Genomic DNA, 23647 nt, shown 5'->3' with positions numbered 1-23647 from the left:
GTGGCCACTACCTATATATATATATATATGTGTGTGTGTGTGTATATATATATATATATGTGTGTGTGTGTGTATATATATATGTATATGTGTGTGTGTGTGTATATATATATGTATGTATATATATATATATATTTTTTTTTTAGCACTTTAGACAGCCACATTTATTGACTTATTTTAAATTTGAGCCCCAAAAAGTTGTTATCAAACTTGTCTCCTATCCTACAAAGCAGTAATTTCTTACCGTTTCAGCTTTCCCCACTTTTAATAGATAGTAAATGAACATGGACACAAGGATCAAGTGAGTATTTATTAGCTGGTGGTGGTGTAGTCATTATTTCCTCATGCTTATCCTGGAATCTCAAATAAAAATAAGCCTGGTCATATTCAAATTGACACGAGGCTTCACAGCAGAACTGCAAGAGTGTCTCATTGAAATATAACTGGTGGTAGTTTGGTTGCTGGTAGAAGGGACTATGTTGATGCTGTGCTGCTCCTCCTCCACAGGAAGATGGAAGCCTTTTACCATTTTACATTCAACATGACATCTATTAAGAAATAGTTTACAAGTAAAGAAAAATACACATGCAAGACCATTAAGTAGAAGTTGTTAATTTATTATATAAGCCAATGCAAGAAATCACATCATACAAACATGTTACACAGAAACCCCACAATGGTTATCAAAATGAGTCATTTGGTAGCTACAAGTAACCTAAACTCTAATCCCCACCCTGTCCACAATGAACTGTCAAGCTAAATTTTATAAAGTGCTTTCTCATTTTGCTGTGTGCAATCATCATCATTATCATCATCATCATCATCAAGGCAAAGTCATAACAGCTTTCTGAACGTGAAGTTGGCGGATATTTCAGGCACTAATCAAGCCTCTCAATCAACTAACATCTGTTTTACTTATGTATTTATTAATTTCCTGACCATTCACAGCAGCCAAAATTAACCCACAAAGTGTTGAGAATGTGTTGATCAATAACATTGGTTCCCTCACTTTGCAAATGTAATATTAAAAAATATAGAGATATATATTTATAAAAAAGCATCCAGTAGTTGGGTCCATGACCTACACTGTAGGTCAGCATTTTTCTCCTACGCAGCAGTCAGTTCTTCCCTCTACAGAGAAAAGGAAAGAAAACATTAGTAATTCTCCCTTTTGACGTTTTAGTTCACTGAATACCAATGACAACGAGCGACAAGTCACTTGGAGGGGATTTGAATTTGCAATACAAACTGCATACACAACAGTAGATAAGTTAACTGCAAGCAACAAATCATGCAGAGGACAACATGAACATATTGCTAACTGCATGAAGGATGGCGTAGTAAGAGTATTAATCCCCAGTGGTGGAAAAGAGGGATGAGCGCAGAAAGAGATAAAACAAACTACAGAAATAAGGTTAATGGTATTCCAGGGCCATGGCTTTAACACAAGTCCAATTTGGAGTGTGGCTGACAAGTTATTTTTCTTTCAACTAGTGACACCTAGTGGTCAGTTGATGCACAACACTGTAAGGTTTGTATTTTATCACTCTGACCCTGGAAATCAGGAGTTAAAATGAGAAAAGAAAAAGAAAAACAGAGGGATAAAACAAAGCTACTGAGGGAAGAAAAGGCACTGCATTAAGCAACAATGTAAAATGGCTGGAGGGACACAGGGGAGAGATCTGGGTTGAGGGAAGCAAACCTTGCAACAACGGTTCCCTGGAGGAGTCCAAGACCTGGTGAAGATGAAGCAAGATAACAATTGTGTGGGTGTTTTTTTTGTTGTTTTTTTGCTGGTTGGCTGTATTCACATTCAAACATACATAAAAAAGGTCCTGCTGTGTTGCTGTTTAAGTAGAGCAAATCAAATAATAAAATCTCTTCAGCAAGCACTCTGGATGTTGACTATAGAGCTGATTATTTTGTCGGCCCCTTTGATTGTTGGCCAACAGACAACATGGATTCACATTGCTTCATAATCCAGGTACAAGTAGAGAAAACCTATTGGAATAACTGAGTGAATCAGAAAAGAAAGAAACTCTGTACCGCCAGAAAGGCCTGAGCTGAAAGACACAGAATACATCCTCATATTAGTGTTTTGTTTGAGGAGATGTGTCTACCTAATACATCATTTAATGAACTGGACATTCTGGATGCACTGCAAATAGAGATAAAGGGTTTAAAAGAAAGAAACAAATCTATGAGGTTTGAAAATGAGGAGCTGAGAAATGGCTACCAGGATGTAGAAAAAGAAAATCCAATGTCTCAGAGGACAGAAAAATAGAAGCCTGGGGGAATCCACGAGGATTTCAGTTCAGATCAATGAGCGTTAATCTTAGTATCATGGGCAAACCTGAGATCCTGGGTGAGGATGCAAAAGACCAGGTTAAGACATTTTCCCAAAAGAAACTCAACTTCACAGGAAATCATCATTTACTGACATGGCTGCTCCTTAAAAAAAAAAAAAAAGAAAACCTGGCCAAATGTGATCAAGAGAGATCACTTCAAAAATGGAGTGATAATGGAGAGACGTTAAGAGCTGCTCCCACTTAATCAACAAGAAAAAAAGAGAATTTAATAGACGATAGATTATATGTGAATGATGAAATATTGAAGTTTACAGACATTACTTCTTGGCTTTACTGCTGCTCATATGCTGCAAAACTTGCCAAAACGAAAAAAGGATATTTTTTTTTTTATAGCTTTTACATTGACCCCTTCTTCTATGTGTTTGTATATATGTTGTAGATTAGGATTACGCAAAAACTACTAAATTAATGAAATAAATAACAATAACAAAAATTTAAAGCCTAAATTTCTCTGATAATGAATGAATGGTTTTTGCAGGTTTTGTGTGGGCCGTGCAGTGAATAAAAGACAGTTGAAAGCTTTTGTTGATTGACGTTCACAGTCACAATTGAGTTGTGAAACATGGAAAACTGCCTGAATTCTCTATTAAATTTTTTCCCTCAGAGCCTCAGATATCTGGCGTGACCAACTTTATCTCAGTTGATTTGTATGATAAGACAGTAGTTTAGCAAATTGTAAATGGCAAGCTACAATTTGTTGATGCAATCGCAAGAGGGAAGGATTAAATTGTTTTGTTTTAAACAACTACAAAGCTCTGTAGAAAGTCTGCAAGCCATGTTCACATCAGTAAATATTTACTATATCCTCCAAGCGACTAGCAGTGATCATACATCTTGGCAGTACGCTTTGCCGTGTACTTTAGTCTTTGGAGTCACTGTGTTGCCTGTGGTTTCATGATCTGGTGCTGAAAAGCTTATGTCACATATACAAGGAAATTCACTGGAACCTGTTTGAAAGCACTGGGGAGGTACGAACACAGCCATCAAGCAAGACGGCTTTGTGCCAACCATGTAGAAAACACAGAATTCTCTCCCTGGTTCCCTCACCTCATAAGTTGTTCCGGCCCAGAACTGTTTCATCTCTCCCCGGCACCAGGCGACCACAGCGGATGTGATCAAGGTGAAGGGCACCAGGTAGAGTAGAGCAGGCTGGCCCATCCCTGACAGCAGCATCACGGCAAATGTCAGGATCATTCCGAGCAGATAGGCTGCATGGAATAAGAGAGAGACACAAACAGAAACACAGAAGACAGAATTGATCTATTTAAGCACAGCAATACAAAATATTTGACAATGTAATTCAGTTACATTCAATTTTAAAAAAAGGTATGGAGTTCAGCCTGAAGAGTATGTGAAATGACTAAGTACTAAGTAATTATTTCATATGTGCAATATGAAGTATACCATATATATTCATGTGCTCATGCTAAGTTACAGTACCGATGCAGCAGCTGACAAAGTAGATCTTCTTTCTACTGTTGATCCAAACATCAAACCGGCTGCAGTAGGCCACCAGGAGACCTATTGACCAAGACAAACGCAGACATGCACACAGTTTGTGCGATGAAAAAGAGTGTAGCTAAAACACAAAATCAGTCCTGACTCATGGCTATTCAATGGTGACCAACAGATGAGTATGTTTGAATGAAAAAGTTGTCAAAAAGGATGTGTTTTTTTTTTTATAAACTTAGTACACCATGTATTTTGGTGAGTGCTGGATACATTTATCTAGCAGACATCTGTAGATACAGCAAGCCTATTGGTGACTGCACTCTTCTCCTACACGATTTGTGTCACGGTTGGGAGAAATGTTATCTAAACTATTGATTCTCAAACTTCTGTCACCAGATGGTTTATAATGCATGTTATTTGAGTGTGTTTGAGCATCAAAGACTGTGTGCACATGACTTGGGGTGTTCTGGCTGCGCACCAGCTGCCTGGCGGCTCAGGGGAATAGAAAAGAAAAATAAATTTAGAAAAAAATCACAGGTTGTCTCATGTTCCTTGCAACTCATTTGCTCCTAAAGTGAGAAAACAGTCACGGCAGTCAAAGTTTAATCATACAGTTGAGAATTATGGCGTTGCAGATTATAGTGCAGAGAAAACCTGACACCTCTGTTTCCCTATCTGATCAGACAGTAGCTTCATTATGCACTCGCGGTGCCACTGGCGACCCAACCTGTCTGCCCAGCCAACACCGTTGAATGACCGGGCCGAAAGTCTGAGAACCACTGGCATAAAAGGTGACCAGCAGCAGCCACTGTTGACTGTATTCAAAACATTTACTGTCAACTGCTAAGGTGCCGACTTGGAGACACTTTGACCTCACCTGGAACAATGATATCTCCGTAACCTAGGATGGAGAACTGCATCCCACACAGGTTCTGAGCCCAGGCTGAGAACCGCGGGACACGCATCACCACCGGCAGCTGAAAAAGGAAAACATTGTAGATGAGTGTGACAGCAGAGCAATGAGAGAGCTCTACTTGTTACGGTTAAAGTGACTCAATCTGACTACAGTCTTTCTACTTCATATCAATTTCTCAAAGCTGCTAGAGATTTTGCTTTGTGAAAGATACATGTCATGTGTCTACACTGCCTTCAAATGCTACAAATTGATTCGTCCCTGGTTTGACCGAGTCTGTATGGTCGATGTGGATTATGGACATTACAGAAAGCAGTTAATGTACAAATTCAACCCCATTTACCCTCGTCGTTGTTTCTTGAACAGTTTTGACAAAGCTTAGATTTCATTCTGTTGATGTTACTAGTGCAGCAATAACAGTAGCAGTAATGCTACTGCCTAACGTAATTCTCCTTTCTGTTTGGGATTATGTTTAAAGGTTACATCTCTAATTGGCGTGTCTTCACAATCATACTGTGCAAACTGTACAAAAATAACTTTCTGAACACAGTTTTGTTGTGAGAATACAGGTGTGCACTTCCAGAATGTAATTTCCTGGAGAAAACCCGAGAACCCACAAACATAAACTGCTGCAGGAAGAATCCTAAGAGAAACACTTCTTCATTTATCCTGATATAACGGAACAGTCCTCTATATAAGCATAGTGGAAAAACTTCAGAAAGAAAAAGATTTACAAAACTGTCAACATTTGACTCAAATGAAATATAAAATACACAAAAATTGACCCTATGGTTCTGCTCATGATGATATATGTCAGACAATAACATCTACTCCCCCGCGTTTACCACACATCTCAGGATATAGTTTACCACACATCTCAGGATATAGCTTTCAAGGAAGTAGTGGAGGGGTAACAAGTCAAGCCTTACTTTCTCAGAGGGAGCCTGGGGTTCAGCGGGGACTTCGACCATGTTACCTTGCGCCTACGACAGAGCCCACCCAACCCCGGCGCAACGTTAGTCAATCAGTCTATCAGTCTCATCAGCAGAGCAGATCAGCAAGGATATTAACAACAAAGATACAAACATGACGGGGAATTCTACCAAGCTCAGCTTTTAGCTTTCTGTTCTCGTGACCGAGATCACATCAAAAACATCAGCTCAGTTCTTAAACACAAATTTACTCCACCAGTAAATCTATGCACCATGTCGTTATTTGAGTCACCCAATTAAGTAAATATATTTTTTTATTTGTCCAGTGCTAAACGCATGGGGGTGAAAGAAAAATCCAGGGATAGTTCTGAAGGGGTATAAAGAAAAGTTCTTCATATATTCAAAGGTTCATTTTTTCACAGTCAAAGTTCTAGACGTTAAAACAAATATAAAAAAACAGCCTGTCCACTGTTTTTTAAGTCATCCAAAAATCTTCAAAATAATGAAAAGCATCAGAGGGGTGATTAATTCCTGTGCTAGTATATAATCCCATCAGGCAATGCTAACTTTTATATATTGTAATAATGTTCTGTGAACATGCACGCCATAATTTAGCATGTGCACCAGATGGACAGCAAGGGCGGGTCTGCCTGCCTGCCTGCCTGCTGAGAAATGTATGGATGTCGCTTGAACACACACAGTGAACGCAGTATCTAGCCATGCTATGCTGAATTCTAACTGCCGAGGAAAGACCTTTTTTTGCGGATGTTTTAACAAAACAACGACACAGAGGGGGAAAGACCGAGAGCAACAGTGGGGCAACAGCGCCACATACACCTCTGCAATGATGCAAAGCCGCGAAACAGAGATCCTTTCTGTTATTATGAGAAGCGTTAAACTTTTTTATTGTGAAACTGTGGTGGGACAAATTTAAATATAGCGGGACCATAGTCTGGGTAATTAAAAACACTGAAGCAGGCAGACATTGGCTTAAACTCTGGCACTGCTTTGTAAAAGCGTACGATCCCACCAAGTCTGGTGAAAATCCTGTGCATTTTTTGAGTTATTGTGCGCACAAACCGACAGGGGCTAGGGGAAGTGATGCAGGAGGACTTACCTTCTCCCCAGATGCATCTGGACCCAGGGCAACCTGCACCATAATGCTAACGCCATTCTGATGACAGAGAAAGAGATCCCAAACAGTCATACATTGTGTTACAGATCTCTTTATAAAACAAGTTTTCCAATACAATTTGTTTCCTGTTCGTCAGCAGGATTACTCTTAAACTATTCAACTGATTTCCAAGAATATCAAGGAGGGTCGGAGCATCTTGGAGCAGTTCCAGTCAAACGGGCAAATCTGGGAATTTTTCTTTCACTTTCTTAAACATACTGTAGAGATAGGGCATTAGCCTTGGCAGGCGTACGTGCATTGTGAGCGCCCATCTAGTTATAAATATTTTACTTAGTCCAATTACTTTTATTACCACCTATAAAAAGGTTTTAATTCCTGAAAAGCTATTGCAACATTTTTGTTAAACCCCCTTGCTTAATTCTGACAGTCGTCCGATCTTCAACTCTTCACATCTTGATGGCTTTGTTTCAAATCCACGGTGGTGATGTACAGAGGTAAAATTATGAAAATTGTGTCACTGTCTTAATACTTGTGGACTTGATTGTGTGCATGTGTACCGTTTTATTTTTCAAATCATCGTTGAACGACTTAAATTCTGCTTTTTCGTATCAGAATAGTGTAACATGTTAACGCAATGCCATTACCCTTTGAGGAAACGGTTGAACATAAAAAAACAAACAAAAGATGGCATCTCCATTTTAAATCAGTGGCAGTTGAGTATGTGGAAAAACAAGACATATAGAGAGGGCCCTGAGAGAATACACTCATACCTTGGTGAAGAAAGGAGTAATGAAAACGAAGAACACGTCATACACAAGCAGGAGGCTCAGCAGAATCACACAGATCTAAAAGATGATAGAAACATTTTTTTTAAAAATCATCACGGGAAATATATATATATATATTTTAAATCTTACATAGCTTAATCAGAATTGCATTATTGACAAGGACACAATGGGGCATAATAGTAGCAGTGTTGCAGCAGAGGACAATATAAAATGATGTCATTGTATCAAATATATATAACAATGGCAGTAAAAATAATCTGTGTGCTTAACAAAGTTCAAAAGAAAGATCAAGCATGATAAAAGAGTTACCTTGAAATTGGACAGAGAAATTGTCTTCATGAAGTTGAGGCAGAAAGCAATGCCGAGCAGGTCCTGCAAGATCCAGATCCATCTGAAAAGGACACAAATCCCTTTGACTATGTGTTTTAATATTAGTGCGACACCCTCCTATTCTTACAGATAAAACAGAGAAAGGTCTATAAAAATATATAGTATTATTAATAATACCCAACTGAACAAAAGTCATAATTCATTATTTAACATGCAATAGCTTTAGATAACATAAAGTATTTGCTTGCTACTGCACAATAACTTATCATATGCCAAGTTTACAATTTACAGATGTTTGTATTTTCATAACAATGTCTATTTGTTGACAAGATGTGATATAAGAAAACAAAAATATTACGTCAGTTAAGACACATACAATGTTTTATACAAAAATCGGTATTACTAACAAAAATATTTATATATATAAGCCTACTATATTCATAATCCTATACCCTATAATGTATAATATATAATATATAATGTATAATATAAACACATGTATATATAATGTATAATATATACATTGAAAACCATTAATACATAAATAAACAGATACATAGAAAACTTACTATACTACTATATTCTTAAATGCTCTTATTAATCAAACTTAGAAATGTTTTGAAATAACCCACCTAATTGCTTTACCTTTGATCATTAACATATTATGTCAATAATCATCTAGGCATCCTCCAGCATTATTATTGTACTTTCATTTATAATCACCAATATAATTAATGTATACACATTAAGTACACACACACACACACACACACACACACACACACACATACACACACATCTTCAAACATATTACCATATTCTTATTTCACTTTTATGCATATTCAGGTTTTCCACCATTACTATAAATCATACTTATATCTAAAAATACAAATTTAGGAATAACCTAACCCATTATTAATTTATTATTATCCATGAACACCCATATGTATATCCATCTTAAAGAAAGAGATTTGGGTGTTGCAATGTCAAAAGCACTGCGATGAGGGTGTTTAGCAAATCGTTGTTAGTAATTTGCCTTTTTCGCTTGGCCACCAAAACAGTTCCTGTTGTGTGTTGTGGTGTGTGGTGGGTGGTGTGTGTGGATGTGTCCCGACAGTACCTGTCTTCATTTCTGTAGACTCCCCAGACCACGGCAATGCTAACACACACAGCAGCCAGTATGAGGGACCTCACTGAGAAGTTCCAATTTCGGACAGAAAAGCTAAAAAGAGACACAGGCCCACATTTGAATTAACAAAAGCTTTCAGCAATTGGAGCTTGTATGTCAGAGTGTGATTGAGACACCAACACGGTGAGTTATGAGAAGACAACCAGAAACAAGGCAGTTCCACATCTTCCCACAACGATGTGCGTCTTGTTTAGAATTTTGTCTTTTGTCCTTGTTGAAGGAGGGTGGCTCATACCTCACAGTGCCACAGCCAATTAATTCCATCACTGCGTCAAGGCAGCTGAACAGTGCAGAGGCAGACGCCAGGCAGAATATAGCAATAATGATGTAAACTGGCGGGGAAAGAAGAACAGAGCACATCATTACAACACAGACCAATGCTACTCCTTTCTATACACATGAGCGGTATTTCATCACACTCACCAAGGACATTGTAGAAGAAGTACATGAGGACCAGCATCCCACACATCATGGCGACAAAGGCAACCACTTTGATAGGAGAGTACAGGGAAAGCTCTCCGCTGTCTGCTTTGTTTTCTCCCCCTCCTCCTCCCCCCGTCGCACCACTATTCAACCGCTCTCTGCCGCAAACAAAAAAACACGTGGACTGTTTCTGTGTGCTTTCCACGCCTATTCTATTTGACAACAGTAGTTCTTGAAAAGAAAGAACAAGACCAGGGCCCTGTACTACAAAGCAGGATTTGTGGTGGGTGAGGCAACTTCAGGTTTGACCCTGGGTTTTCAGGGTGGTGGTTGACTTATAACTGGGGTGAATTACTAAGATATAACTTATATACTGAAAACCTTACCTGCTCCAAAAAAAGATTATGTACAAGATAACAGATCAACAAATCAAAAAGGGAATTGAAGGGGGAGAATTGATTGTTGAGTAGAGTCAGAGAATGTTGAGAATGACAAATACATATTTTAATATTTAATATCTATATTGTGTACTCATCACAAAATTACTACTTCTACTTAGCAATCTATTATCTTGAGAAATGCCATCACCATGCAGATTGGGAGTCTTTGTGGGGCATGAGTCTTCATTTTTTGTGTGCGTCATATTTGCCTAGTTATGTCCAAATATTAAGCTTACATCACTGTATGTGCAACCGTAATATCTCACCTCTCACACGCCCCACTCCAGTAGCTGCCCAAGGCAACCGTGACGATTGATATCAGTAGGATGACTGCTAAGCTTGGATCAATCTTTGAGTGAGGTGGAGCATACAGCTTCACTAGCATCTCTTTACCCATCACCTAAGGACACGCAAAAAGATTCATCAAATCAACTTTTGTAAAAGGAGAATTTACGAGACCAAATATACTAAGTGTAATTTCTGTTATGTTACTGGTCGAGGGCTTGGGTAGGGATTATTGCTCACGCTATTGTGTGGGCGACTCCCATTTTTTGTCTAGACTGGTTGTTATCTGTAATTATCACTCATTTGTCAGAATGTGGATGACATCCACAGAAAGTGAAGATAAAAATATAATGTGCCGCAACTTTCAATCCAACAAAGATTTTACAAGTGGGCCTCAGCTGCAGTGAAGTCGTATGTCGGATGGTGCGTCGTCACACCACAATAAGCGCTTGTGTGAGCGAGAGGGCGACAAGGGACCTGTCACTAATAGGCCTCGACAATTTCAATAGACTGTAAACTATACAAAAACTGATAACTCTAGTGCCATGAAACATTCAGACAAGTTCAGTTAATCTTTTTTTTGGCTAAAATTAAATAAAAGCGTTATATATATTCCATCTCTAGATCAAAATCTGTCTGATTATACAATAGCAACAGAAAAGGTAAAGACTGTCTGACCTGCTGTGCTCCAAGGAAATCCCTGTACCTCATGAGAGCCAGAGGAATATGGACCTTTGCATACTCTGAGTCATTGGCTGACGGCGTGGTCTGAAAAACAGAGTTGTAAAGAGGAGATTTTCAATAAATACAGTTGTTTAAATTCTTATCTGACCTTTGCTGAAATTAATGTAATGTTATGCATAGTATGTAGAGGATGACACAGTGAACCAATAATGATGACAGCAAATAAGCAGATTGGTTTTAAAAAAAAAATATTTATATTTACCATGGAAACCCACGCATCTAAATAACTGGTATGTCACTTCCCTATTTCTGAACCACTTCTGCATGTCTCTTACATGTTACACTGGCATATCCTGAAACAAGTATTATGATCGGGGACAGACAAAATAAACGAATAAAAAGCTATGGTAGTTAGTTCACAATTAAAAACCACATTAAGTGAAGGGAAGTGTCAAATGATATATCTTTTAGGGGTGTAACAGTTCACACAATTCAATACGTCAGAGTGGTGCTAAGGTTCGGTACATTTTTGATACAGCAAAAAAGCCTAAGAAATTTCCTTGATTTTTTAATTTATTAAAACTAACATAAATTAACTATGAACAATGACTAATCTTCTGGGGTGTCTTCTTAGCAGTATACAAAACAAAAGCAGCTCTTTTTATTAAAATAATGTGAAGTATTGTAGTTGTAAACAAATAGAAGCAAAAGAAACATGATTTTATGAAACTCACTATGTATTTTAACTCAATTTAGTCCCACTGATGTAACCTCTCGTGTAGCAGATGCCGTTTTTTTAATGGCATTACGAGCCATATTGCAACGAGCTAGCTTAGCGTAGCGCAGTGGATCTGAGAACATAATATATATTCACACAATTTAAGCTTTATTTATTTTATTTTAAAAATGTAATAGGATTACAACGTATTGTTTTGTAATGTATGCCAAACCGAAAGCTTCGTACCGAACGATTCAATACAAATACGCATATTGTTACACCCCTTATCTCTTTGTGCCATGAACAAAATACAGTCGGATGTAAATGTCCTACCAATGATGTGTTGGAGGCAATTAGCAAAGTTGTGACTCCGAGGCTCTGAGCAACCAGAGCTTTATGGCTGAAACTACAGTCCCCCCTCATCACCACCAGTGCTTTGCCATTTACCACGTCTGGACTAACCCCTGAGCTGTTACACAGCACAGTTGAGGTCATATTCACCAATGGATACTGCGTCTGGAAAAGTGAAAACAACCGGTGATTTAACACAATAAATTGACTGTAATTTTCCCATCAGAACTTTGGGAATAAAAGTTAACAGTTATGAATGTTAAACACAATGAATCAATTTGATCTAAAAGTGTTACTTCTGGCTACAACATTAGTCAGAGTGATATACATTCAGTTTGTAATAAAGGCTGTAAGATTGTAAGTGACATTTGGGGATTATTATTTTAATTTCCTTTGTCAACTGCACTGGCAACATTGGGAGGTAAACACTATTCAACTATTGACCGTTGACTATTTTTCTTAGGACATCACAAGAAAATACCAAAATATAAAAGAGAAGAAAAGAAATGAGGAAATTGCTTAAGAAGCCAATGAAAGTCAGTCATTTTTTTATGTCCTGATACACAACAAAATGGAGGATAAAACAAGGTTTGAAAAACTTACAGCAGCATCGAGTGTTTGTGACAGTGGGGTCCAGGAGTGATTGTGGACGATGCAGTACTCCCTATTTATACTTCCATTTGAAATGTCCAGAATTGCTTCTTGGCAGTTTATCTGCAGGAAAAGGAAAGTTATTCTCCAAAGTCTCACACCAACTTGGAAGGCATTGCAGAAAATATCTGAACGCAACTAAACATGCCAAAGGAGAGAACAGAAAGCACCAGATAAATCTGGCCTGATAGGCCATTGACATAATGCTTCATCCTATTTAGAGCTGCAACAGTTAATCGAAGAATTGATTAGTAATTGACTACTAATGACTACAAATTGAATAATCTGTTCAAGGAGTTTTGAAAAAAAAGTCAAAATTCATTTCAATTATAAAAATAGACACTGCTTAGGGGTCACACACACACATATAAGCATATATATATGCACTCACTTATATATTAAAATGCTGTCATTTCACTTGAAAAAAATCGAGCACTGATTTTATGACATCTCAAGGCTTTCATCAGGTTTTTACTCCCAAGTGGTAACTGACACTACCAAACTCACAGTAGTGGTGAACAGACTACTGCACTGTGATCATAAAAAGCCTCAGTTATAGGAGTTGGTGATTCTGAAACTGAGAATTACAGTGCCAAGTGGAACGATGTGTTCCGACTGGAAAAATTCGCACGAACACACCTCCTCTAGTCTCGGAACAAGAACTCACAAAGTCGGCGACAATTTTGGCATGCGAGTTACAGACATCACAGAAAAATGGTGGAGGAAAGAGAACATTAGCTTGATGGGGAAACATTTTGATTAAAGCTACAGTGTGTAATATTTATGTCCATAACTATGTGTGCATATATGTATAATCACCTGCAACAAAGAACCAATGTTTTTTCGTCAACTTTGAATGAGTTAAATATAGTTACATGATGTCCCAACCCCCGTGTGATTCGCCATTTTTGCTTCGTTGTGTTGAATACGGTTGCACAAAATGGTCCAGAATACGTTGTATTCGCGTTGAATTTTCAGCACTGCCGGAAACCGGAAATGGAATCAGCGGTGCGCCACCATTAAGTGTCCCTGTTGGGTGCTGAGTTGGTTTTGGTTTGCGACTTTACCGCCAGATGCCGCCAGAAAATTACAAAAATAAACACTAGGGCTCTAATGTTGCAAATATTTGTTTTGCACATAATTATTTTTTGCTAACATTCAATTTGTGATGTGGTATTAAATTGTAATGTTTGTGGCTGTCACCGTAGTGACCTGGATTAGTTGGGGTGGAAATTATTATTACTTATATGCCCGTCACACCTGATCCTTTTTCTTTGCTCTTCGTCATTATAAAAATATTGGAAAGGTTGTTTTGTCGTATTGTCTGAACGGCCTTAACACAGAAATACAACACGTTTCCAACATTTTTCCCAACATTCCGACTGCAAAGTTACATGAACACAGTAACGTGTTCTGTCTGAATGAGTTTAAAACTTGGGAAATGGCACCTCAAGAGGCACACAATGCACAATATAATCACGATGCAAACGTCCAGGATCTCTTATCGGGATCGGAATAGGATGACATAGCCGCCATACTGCAACCCACTGAAGATGCAGCCTGTTGGGTTCTCATTTCTTTACTACTGTAAGTCAAACAATTTACAAAGGAAAATCACAAGATCACATTGATATTTCAATTTCTTAAAAGTCGGGGCAAGCTCTGCATTTTGACACATTTCATCTATTCTGTCTTCCGCCTGAAGGTGTCACGTGACTGTTTTGGGCCAATGATGATCGATTAATCGCGGCTGCGGTGAAGGGTTAAAGTGCATGGCCCATTACGCATATTAGAGTCAGCAGCAGGGGAACATTTCGGTTATTTTAACCCCCTACCAAGCGAGAACCCACCCCGAATCGTTACTCCACACGTCAGTGATCAATACATCAGCATACTTCCTCTTTCTTTGGTCAGGGGGAAATCGCCTTCTGCCAAACCTCCGTTCACAATTGGAAATAAGCTGTAACAGTCGGATCAAATCCATATTCAGTTTATAGATACGTGTCCCCCCTTCGCCGGCATCGCATCCCCGTCGAATAATAATAATAATAACAACGCAGCACAGAAGCTATTTCATCCAACTCCAACCGCCCCAGCGGTGGCTAACATCAGAGCTAGCATTAGCTCGCCACTTGAGCGTCTGTCTGTGTCACTGGGCGTCCCGCAACAGTCGTCACGCACAAACGAGTCCCGTGCCTCGACCACACACACACACACACACACACACACACACCGAGGATATAGTTTATCGAGCGGACAGCAGCTCCGGCTCAGCTCGTTTCTCTCCCCGGGCCCCGCCGACACACACCGAGTCCAGCTGTGACCGTTCACCGATTTACCTGCGACGCCATGAAGACGACTGACAGAGTGACGAGTTTGACAGCTCCTTCCATGGCGGCAACATTCGTTGTTTCACCGAGGCGCGGGGCGTCGACGTTAATGGAACTCCTGTGTGGCTTTTTTCTTCTTTGTCGCTAAGTTACTCGCATGCGCTCATGGCAATTGTTCGGCTGGCAACTTCCGGTGTCGCTCGTGACGCGCGTGGCCGATGGTTTCTGTTTCACCGCTCGGCGTCTCAAACTCACAGTGTGCACGCGCCGGCCTGATGGAGACCGTTCGTAAACACTGCTGTACGATGTGTCGTTTAGCACTGCATCGTTTTCTTTATTATAAATTCTCAAATGACACTTGGATGGCTCCGTTCTACTTAACTGTCCTATTAAGGCCTCGGCGGTTTTCAATTAGACGTGTCTTAGCAACCGCTTCGCGAATTCATTTCTTCTTGACATACATATTGGAAGAATTCAGTGGAAATTCAGTACAAATACAACTGCTCCTTGATGTCTGGCTGCTCATACACTGTAAAGTTGTTCATGAGTCAGTTAAAAATATGATAAAATAACAATGAATTCACTTATGGGCAATTGATTTTACTAGATATACAGCTATTAACTAGAGAAATGCAAAAGAGTTGAAAAATGAAAAATAGTGGCCATGATGAACATGTTTAAGACCCACATTTGCTTAAATATGGCTAATCATTGTGTATGAAGGAACTTAACTTCCTACCCTTATTTTTTACAAATTCAGTACATGAACACACAGACGCACTTCATAAAGAGCCCAGTACAGGGCCTCCCAAGCAAATGTGATTGTTGCTTTGGCCTGTAAAACTGAAATGTCTCTAAAATTGGTGTGTGTGTGTGTGTGTTTGTGTGTGTGTGTGTGTGTGTGTGTGTTTGTTTGTGTGTGTGTGTGTGTGTGTGTGTGTGTGTATGTGTGTGTGTGTGTGTATAAGTGAGCACAATCATTTGTTGAACATACTTTAGATTTACATACAAACTGATTTAAAGAAAATTGACAATGAAATTCAGTCCAGAAACATTTTGACATGAGAGTGTGTGAGATGCAGTTAACACCCAGAAAACCAGAAGACTTCCCACAAATTTACAGACGAGCTTGTAACATGCTTGAATCTTTTAATTTTGAATAAATGAGACTGTCGATACAATCACACACGAGTGCACAACATTCACACAACCACTCCTCCACCAAATGTGTGTGTTTGATGCATGTCTCTGTCCCACATCAGGAATCAATGGAATCAGTGGGATGCTTTCCTACAGACCGATGGACGTGAAGAAGAACATCCTACATCGTCCCAGCATCCTTCAGCTGTAAACACCAAAAGCACTGAGTTCAGTCGACAAACAGAATCTGTTCTGTTCTGTGTGACACTTACAGGTAGAAGTTGTTTACTATCACTATGATACAGTATGATGCTCCTTATACTGTGATATTGTGAAATATCAATCTAGTTTTTTAGATCATCTTCTTGTAGAACATGTCATGTTGACAAATTCAACTGAATGCATTGATGTTCAGACAAAGCCATTCTTAAAGACAAAAAGGCCATTAGGTTTCAGATTACAGAGAGACATAAGCATCATTTGAGATGGAGTCAAAAGGGAAATATATGACTGTGAACTGACTTCATGGATCTGCTAATAAAAGAGTTATTCTGAACAGAGCCTTGTGCATTATTCAACTCGTTTTCTTTCATATAACTTTTATAATGAAAAACATTCAGCATGTAATGATATGACATGTTGTGATTTACCTCCATAGTTGAACTGTATGCAGTGTTGATTTTTGCCACTATTATCAGGTTCTTTTGGACACCAGTTTGTGAATTTGAAAGATGCACCATCAATCCAGAAGAAAACAAATTCCTACAAAGCAGAACACACGCATATTTGATCAATGTAAAGTAAAATACTCTGACCAGTGCTGTCAGACGTCATGCAATAATAAATTACCTGTTGACAATCGGAGCCCCCGATCCATACTTCTTCATTCTCTCCAGCGTGAAGTTGTATAAAGGACTTCACGAACATTTGCTCCTCAATACTCTGTATTGATGCAAGATTTGCATCCAGGGTCTCACAGTTTTTCTAAAGCAGAGATAAACAGACAAGAGAGAGAGAGAGAGAGAGAGAGAGAGAGTTGTTGACCAGAAAATAAAACATGATTAGTAGGAATACACCAATTCAGAAGAAGAATGAACACAGTGTGCATGTCAGCATTACCAGAACAATATTAAATGACTTCAAACCTGATTACCTGAGCGTCGACCCAAGTCATTTGTCTTGAAACTAAGTGGAAACAGTGATCACCAAAGAGTTTCCAGTCAACGGGACAACTCAACGCCACATTGAAAACTGTGTTGTTGATGGCAGAAGAGTTGTTGAGGTCTTTTGAAAACAAAAAGAGAAGAGTGGGTAATGTAATGTATAACTATGATTTCACTGCTCTGTTACAGATACAAACACCAAAAAAATCCCCCCCAAACTCACCATCAGCTCCAGTCAGAGCTGCAAAGGCACAAACAAGTAGAGTCGCAGTCAGCATCCTGGTGGTGGAGATGACGCAGATGTTGAAGATGATGAAAACCTTTCACAGGGGAAAACACACGACTTACAAATGATCACAAAGAGATCTGATGTGAGCAGGGCACGTGTGCTGACTGTGACACTCTACAAGATGGAGGAGAACATGTGGAGAGAACAGAGCAGAGGAAACAGGAGGACAGAGGAAGAAGGAGAGAGTCGTAGTAAACTTACAGGAGAAATGTCTTCTCTTCTTTCGCTGCAGTGTGACTCGTCCTCTGTGAAGTACTGAGTAAGACACAGACCTGTTCTTATATACAATCACTGACCAGTTGCAACATTATTTAGTTATGCATTTATTGATTTATTTTCAATCTATGTCAACAAATCCAAGGGCAGCACATAAAAAAAACGGATGTTCCAAAGGCAAATACTGGGCGTCACATGACCAGCTTCAGTAAGACCTATTTACACTTACTCCTACAACCAAACTTAAATCTCTTAAACTGAAAATCGTATGAATCTGTATCTTTCATTTTTTCCCCCCAAAATCTGAGATCTTTTCAATGAATGGACATTTAGACATTTTCATTAAATATTAGTGGTGTTTAGGGTTTATTAGTGGGAACATTAAAGACTGCATGGAAATTGCTTCACAGTCTGGTCGCTCTCTCTCGTACTGTCTTTAATTCAATCTTATCTTACTGATGGAAGTATGGATGAATATTCATCTAAAGGTGACATATCACGCAAAAATCACTTTTTTCAGTGTTTGAGCACATAAAGTTGGGTATCCGTGGAGCCTGCCAGCACACAATAAACAACAGGGTGGTCTTTTTTCAAAGTCTGTGGGCTGGCTCGACCCTACAGCCTGGCTCTGAACGACTGGTTCAGATTTTCTCTCCCATTGTGATGTCACAGAGGGGGTTCTTTTGGGATAACAGCTTACTGTCCACTTTGAATGTATTTTAGACATGAACTTATAAATGGCAGATAACTTTCTAAATTTCAGTTAGGAAAAAAAAGTCTTAATCATTGCCTCTGTAGCTCAGCGAGAGAAATTCAATGTGAAACTCTACTCCCTGGCACTTCATTGCAGAAATCAAGTGACAAAACCTCAGAGTCATGTTTGATTTAGAGCTCAGATTTGAACTGCACATCAGAAACATCTATAGTGCAGTTCATCATCTAAAGAACATTACCAGAGTGTGACGGTTCCTCTCTCAAGCCATTACAGTGACATTAGTACATGGTTTTATCACCTGTAGGAGACACTATTGTAGTGACCCCTCCCTGCTGCTGTCGCTAATTGTCAACAGGCCATCAACATCTGGATGTCAAAAAACCTTCTCAAGCTAAATGGAAATAAGAGCAAGGTTCTCCTCATCGGCTCATGGTCTATACTCTCCAAAAGCCTCCCCTTTAATATTTGCGTAGCTGGTTGCCCAGTTCACATCTTCCCCAAAATCAAAAGCCTTGTTGCTGTTAATCTGGACAGTGTCCATAAATCAAAGAGTTTATAGATGTGGGCCACTTCAGGTCAATAATGCAGCACTGCTGGCCTTCTTCTGGCCTGGACAAAATGTCTGAAAAGTGACATGTAAATAAAGTCTGATTGAATGATTGCACATCGTGCCACCGCTCTCATGTTTTGTTTTTTTCCTCATTAGTAAAAAAGGCACAGGTTTGAGAGATATTTTACTAATGACCAATAAACATCCATTTTAGGATGACATTCTTTTTTAGCCTTGGCATCTCATGATGGTTTGAATTGTGTCAAAAAATTGAGGACATACATGTTTCGATTATGTTCATTGGAATAGAGGGGGAGTCAATTTTCCCGGAATAAGAAGACGTGAAGATATTGGAGTGGTCTCTCACAATAGCCATTCAATGCAAACTTTTATTGGTTCAGTCATATTGGGAATGTGATTGTCCTCTATGCTACAAAGTTTGATGAGACAAGGAATAATAGCTTCCTCTTTAGGACATTAATGCCCAGACGTGGCTTCTCAGATGAGGTGTGTTTGAGAGAGCAAAAATGAAAAAGATATCAAAATCTAAAATCATCTAAAAATATAAATGTTTAAATATATTATTTACAGGCCTAAATGTTCTCAAACATTATAGAGACAACCTTTGAACAAAATCCAAGAAAGTGATGCAACTGGCGGGTTCTATCTGATTTGGCAGGGTACGACCGAAAAGTCAACACTTTCTGAACTGTGTTCTGTTGAATATTGGTGGGCGTTATGGGTCATTTTAAATCCATAAATGATTCAAACAAACTAATCTCTGTGCAAACATTTCTTTTTATTTAAACTTCTACTAGTGTCATTGCACTCAATGTCGATGATGCAGTTGCCCTTTCCGATTACAAACTGTTCTACAGCATTACAGAAGCAACATGCCATTTGTTGGATGCTGCATGATGAGAGCGGTGTATGACAGGAACAGTGTATGAAACCATGTAGCTCTGCCTCTCTTCAACAGGCTCCACTCAACTAAGAACAAATACATAAGCACCAGTCTGATTTGCTTTGTTACCAAGAGTTCTATGTTCATCACGAGTGCTGGAGAATCACTGGCCCGTTCTCTGAGTCACAGGACTTTTAAACTCCTTTGTAAAAAAAGTTTTCCTTTTTTTCATTGTCAAACATATATCTCTCGACTGCAGGCCTTGATTTCATTTTCATTATCTGTTGTCCACATTGAGATACAGTTGTATAACCATTAGAAACAATTATTAAAGGGCTTCATTACGTTATAATGTATTCCTTTATTATACCCAACATCAATTATTATCTTGGCCTGTCATTACTTTAGGTGTTTCATGTGATAATATTTCTAGGTAAGAGTTGGTGTACACAGCATCTTTCAACCTGACCAGAATTTGAATGATTGACAAAATGTTTGTGCCAATTCCCAGGTGGACTTTACATTTATTGCTTGTTTACACAGTCACACCAATCACCAAAGAATGTCTTTTTGGTCACAGTAATTGTTTTAAATAAATAAAATTAAAAATATTTCTACCGTCCCTGCAATAATAGACAGATACAATTAGTGGTGTGGTAGGTGGCGAGTAACAGAACTCAGATTTACTATTTATATTGTTCAATATTATATCTGTTGTGAAAACTGCTTGCCAACATATTTGCCATCAAACTGATATGGTAATACTGTGTTTACAGCTTTTTGGGATCACCCCAAGTGAGCAACGGCAATGTTGCTAATCATCTTAGAAAGCACATTGATTTTTTCCTTTCGTTTATTGCCTCTATTCTTCCCTGGCTCTGGAGTTCTCCTATGATGGTGGCCTGAATACAAACGCTGAACCTATATATTCACAGGAAACATTTAACATTATCTCCCTGTGAATCATTCTCTCGCATGTTACCACTGTACCTGTTGTCCCAATAGAACAAAACAAAATTTCCAGGGGAAAAAATTCTAACATTTTAATCCCGGATTTATTTGCCTGCCCATTCATAACATAATGTACGTCTGCGTGAGTGTTTCTATATTTACATGACTTGCTTTTTCATACAGTGTACATCATTTGACTCTTCTAGTGACCTCTTACTGAATATTCCATTTCCTGTCCTCCCTTTGCTTGTGCTTGAGTTGCCTCATTAACGTATGACTCACAGAAAGCAAATCAACACCCTTCAGTGTAAGGCGACCAAGGATGAAGATGCATCAGGTCATCTTTTTAATGGTGATTTACCCTGCAGTGCTATTCACTATATTCCTCAGCACTAATTATCTAATAGCCTGCCTTCCTGCTTGACCAAGATGTAATCTGATGTTTGCTGAATCGGATCTTCAAAAGTCTTACTGCCTATTCCATTGACAGCTGTGAATATTGAAAATCTAATAACAATGTGCTTAGAAACAGAGAGAAAAACCAGCTCAAGTGCCGATTCTTTTTTGATAGTTACTGTCAGTCCTGCAAGATTTTGCTACACACCTTATCATTTAGTAGGAATTAGTGGGCTGAATTTGGTGTATTACCACGATAACCAGGTCAACAAGAACACAGAACTGTGCGCAGGTCAAAACATGTATTGAGTGTGGATCACCCAAATTATCTATCTGCAGGGATTCTCATTTCCTCGCACACATGCAGACTAAACTGAAGGTTATCTGAGCCTTTTTCAATTTTCCTACATCTTTACATGAATTAGTCAGGAATATCTGTCAATCTGTAAAGACTGAATGTGATCTTCACAGCATGGCAGGTAAAGCTGAAACTAACCAGATGGAGATGGATTTTTCTAGTTTAAACAAGGACTTCCTGGAACCCTGAAGCTCCATAATGTGTGATAAACCCAGCAACTGCCTGGCCTTGTTTGAACCTGACCTGCGTACAGCCCGCTGCTGCAACTAGGGCTTGGGTTTTTATGCTTTAAATGGGACAGATCCAAGTCTGCGGTTGCACTGAAGCACTCTCAAACAACAAGGTAACTGCACTGTCAAGATAACTGCTGTCATCTTCCGTTGCTTGCAATGCATTTTGAGTGTGCAATGTTACAGATTTAAGGTGTCCCAACATGAATATATATATTGATCTTTGGTACTTCTCTGGAATCATGTCAGGAGCAAGTCAGACGTAAATCTGTGGTGAATTTTAAATAGTCCTTTATATGAATCAATTTTTATGTGAATCTACAACTGATTGTGTTTATTTTCAGACAACAAATTCCAAATTCCATTTCAAACCAATCCAAGCATACCGCACTGATCACACATACACACACACACACACACACACACACACACAACTGGAAACAGAAAATGATCGTATGCTGAAATGATTAACACACTGTTCACTGTACCTCTGCTTGCCTAGTTCTGGCACATCGAAAGCATGATTTGGCATTTTGGGAGATATGCTATTATGCTGAATGTTAGATGAAAACATTGATTCCTACCTGATTACTGTACAATAAATATGAAACTAGGCAGCAGCCTATTTAATATCATATACTATTCCAGAGTAGCAATTTTTCAAAAACCACAATATAAAAAGAAAAAAATACAGTTTTTTGGAGGTAAAGCCTTTTCTTGGACATAACACCCTGTTACATCCAATATTTTGCGCCCTGTAAAAATACTGGATTCACCCTTTGATATTTAAAAGAATTACTAAAGCTTGTTTGTTTCAATACCATGTATGAAGGTTGTCGTCATCTGTTTGAAAAAAATGTTATCAGTGTTTCTGAATTATCTCCTTCAGTCTGCTTTGCGGAACATGATACAAACAACGTGACTGAAAAAGTAGAATTTACTAGTCTGCTTGTGGTATAGCTCTGTGCTATTTTTACTCTCTCTGCTGAATGACGTTCACATCATTAGAGAGGACACCGGACAGAGATTTCAAGCTGAGCGGACCTTGATGAAGGTTCTTGCTCCATCTCCAGTTGCGATCGTAAAGTGTCAGCTTGGCCTTGCACGTGTTGGTCCTACATGCATGTGTTGGTCTACTGATGAGCCTATTAGACTAGACTGTGAAATTAGCTCAATCAAGCCGTTTACATGCATGAGAGAAGGCTCCACTTCCACTGTCATTTTGCGTCATATTATATAAGATCAGTCAATTCTTTTCTGTTGTGGGTGGGGGTGCTGTTTGTGTTGCTTCCATTCTCTAAAGCACTTTGTGTCACATTATTTGGGTCCTATACTCACAGAGCCTGACATCTTTAGTATGGCTCAACAACATTTTGTATCTGAGGGAGGCTCACAGAGGGAGAAATTATACTTATATCTAAATGTACTTTTTTTTGATAAGTCAGTACAGACTTTTGTCCAAGAGCAGATTGATCCAGCAGGTGAGGTGTCTTACAGGGAGGTACTGTACAGAGGGTCACATAGCAAAGGGATATTTCCATATTTCGGTCACAAAAATGTTAATTTTAGGTTGTTTTAGACATAATTTAGATGATGATGATGAAAGAGGTTGAAAAAAATTACAGTTTAAGAGTTAAATGTGTGGTGAAGGTTAATCACTCAAGATTGTGAGGTTAAAAATGTTTTATTTGTTGGATAAGGATCTTTGTGTTACCATAAAGAGTGAATTTCTGTTCTGGGTGACT

At 38.8% G+C, this 23647-nt stretch overlaps 2 protein-coding genes across 4 annotated transcripts; both read right to left on the bottom strand.

The window, feature by feature from the left end:
• Nucleotides 1-596: 596 nt before the first annotated feature.
• zgc:123258 (uncharacterized protein LOC641502 homolog) lies at nucleotides 597-15209 on the bottom strand. Of its 3 annotated transcripts, XM_035627883.2 has the most exons (17): nucleotides 15000-15209; nucleotides 12613-12723; nucleotides 11992-12174; nucleotides 10935-11024; nucleotides 10238-10371; nucleotides 9532-9689; nucleotides 9344-9440; nucleotides 9040-9141; nucleotides 7899-7980; nucleotides 7572-7646; nucleotides 6784-6840; nucleotides 5664-5717; nucleotides 4699-4798; nucleotides 3810-3890; nucleotides 3417-3577; nucleotides 1703-1736; nucleotides 597-1131 (listed from the first exon to the last, which is right to left on the bottom strand). In XM_035627883.2, exons 1-17 carry the CDS (start codon nucleotides 15051-15053, stop codon nucleotides 1094-1096), a joined length of 1611 nt encoding a protein of 536 aa, XP_035483776.2. In that variant the 5' UTR covers nucleotides 15054-15209; the 3' UTR covers nucleotides 597-1093. The 3 variants fall into 3 exon arrangements, with proteins under 3 accessions (XP_035483776.2, XP_035483777.2, XP_035483778.2); XM_035627884.2 differs by lacking the exon at nucleotides 1703-1736; XM_035627885.2 differs by lacking the exon at nucleotides 5664-5717.
• A 913-nt stretch (nucleotides 15210-16122) lies between these two features.
• On the bottom strand, nucleotides 16123-17870 carry LOC118302066 (type-2 ice-structuring protein). Its single transcript, XM_035627886.1, has 6 exons — nucleotides 17784-17870; nucleotides 17517-17613; nucleotides 17284-17414; nucleotides 16980-17114; nucleotides 16781-16892; nucleotides 16123-16335 (listed from the first exon to the last, which is right to left on the bottom strand). Exons 2-6 carry the CDS (start codon nucleotides 17569-17571, stop codon nucleotides 16265-16267), a joined length of 504 nt encoding a protein of 167 aa, XP_035483779.1. The 5' UTR covers nucleotides 17572-17613; nucleotides 17784-17870; the 3' UTR covers nucleotides 16123-16264.
• Between the last annotated feature and the right edge of the window lie 5777 nt (nucleotides 17871-23647).

The sequence above is a fragment of the Scophthalmus maximus genome, chromosome 4, assembly GCF_022379125.1.
Source record: "Scophthalmus maximus strain ysfricsl-2021 chromosome 4, ASM2237912v1, whole genome shotgun sequence".
Taxonomy (NCBI): Eukaryota; Metazoa; Chordata; class Actinopteri; order Pleuronectiformes; family Scophthalmidae; genus Scophthalmus; species Scophthalmus maximus.
Note: the sequence above shows the minus strand (reverse complement) of the source record. Positions and strands in the feature narration are given on the sequence as shown.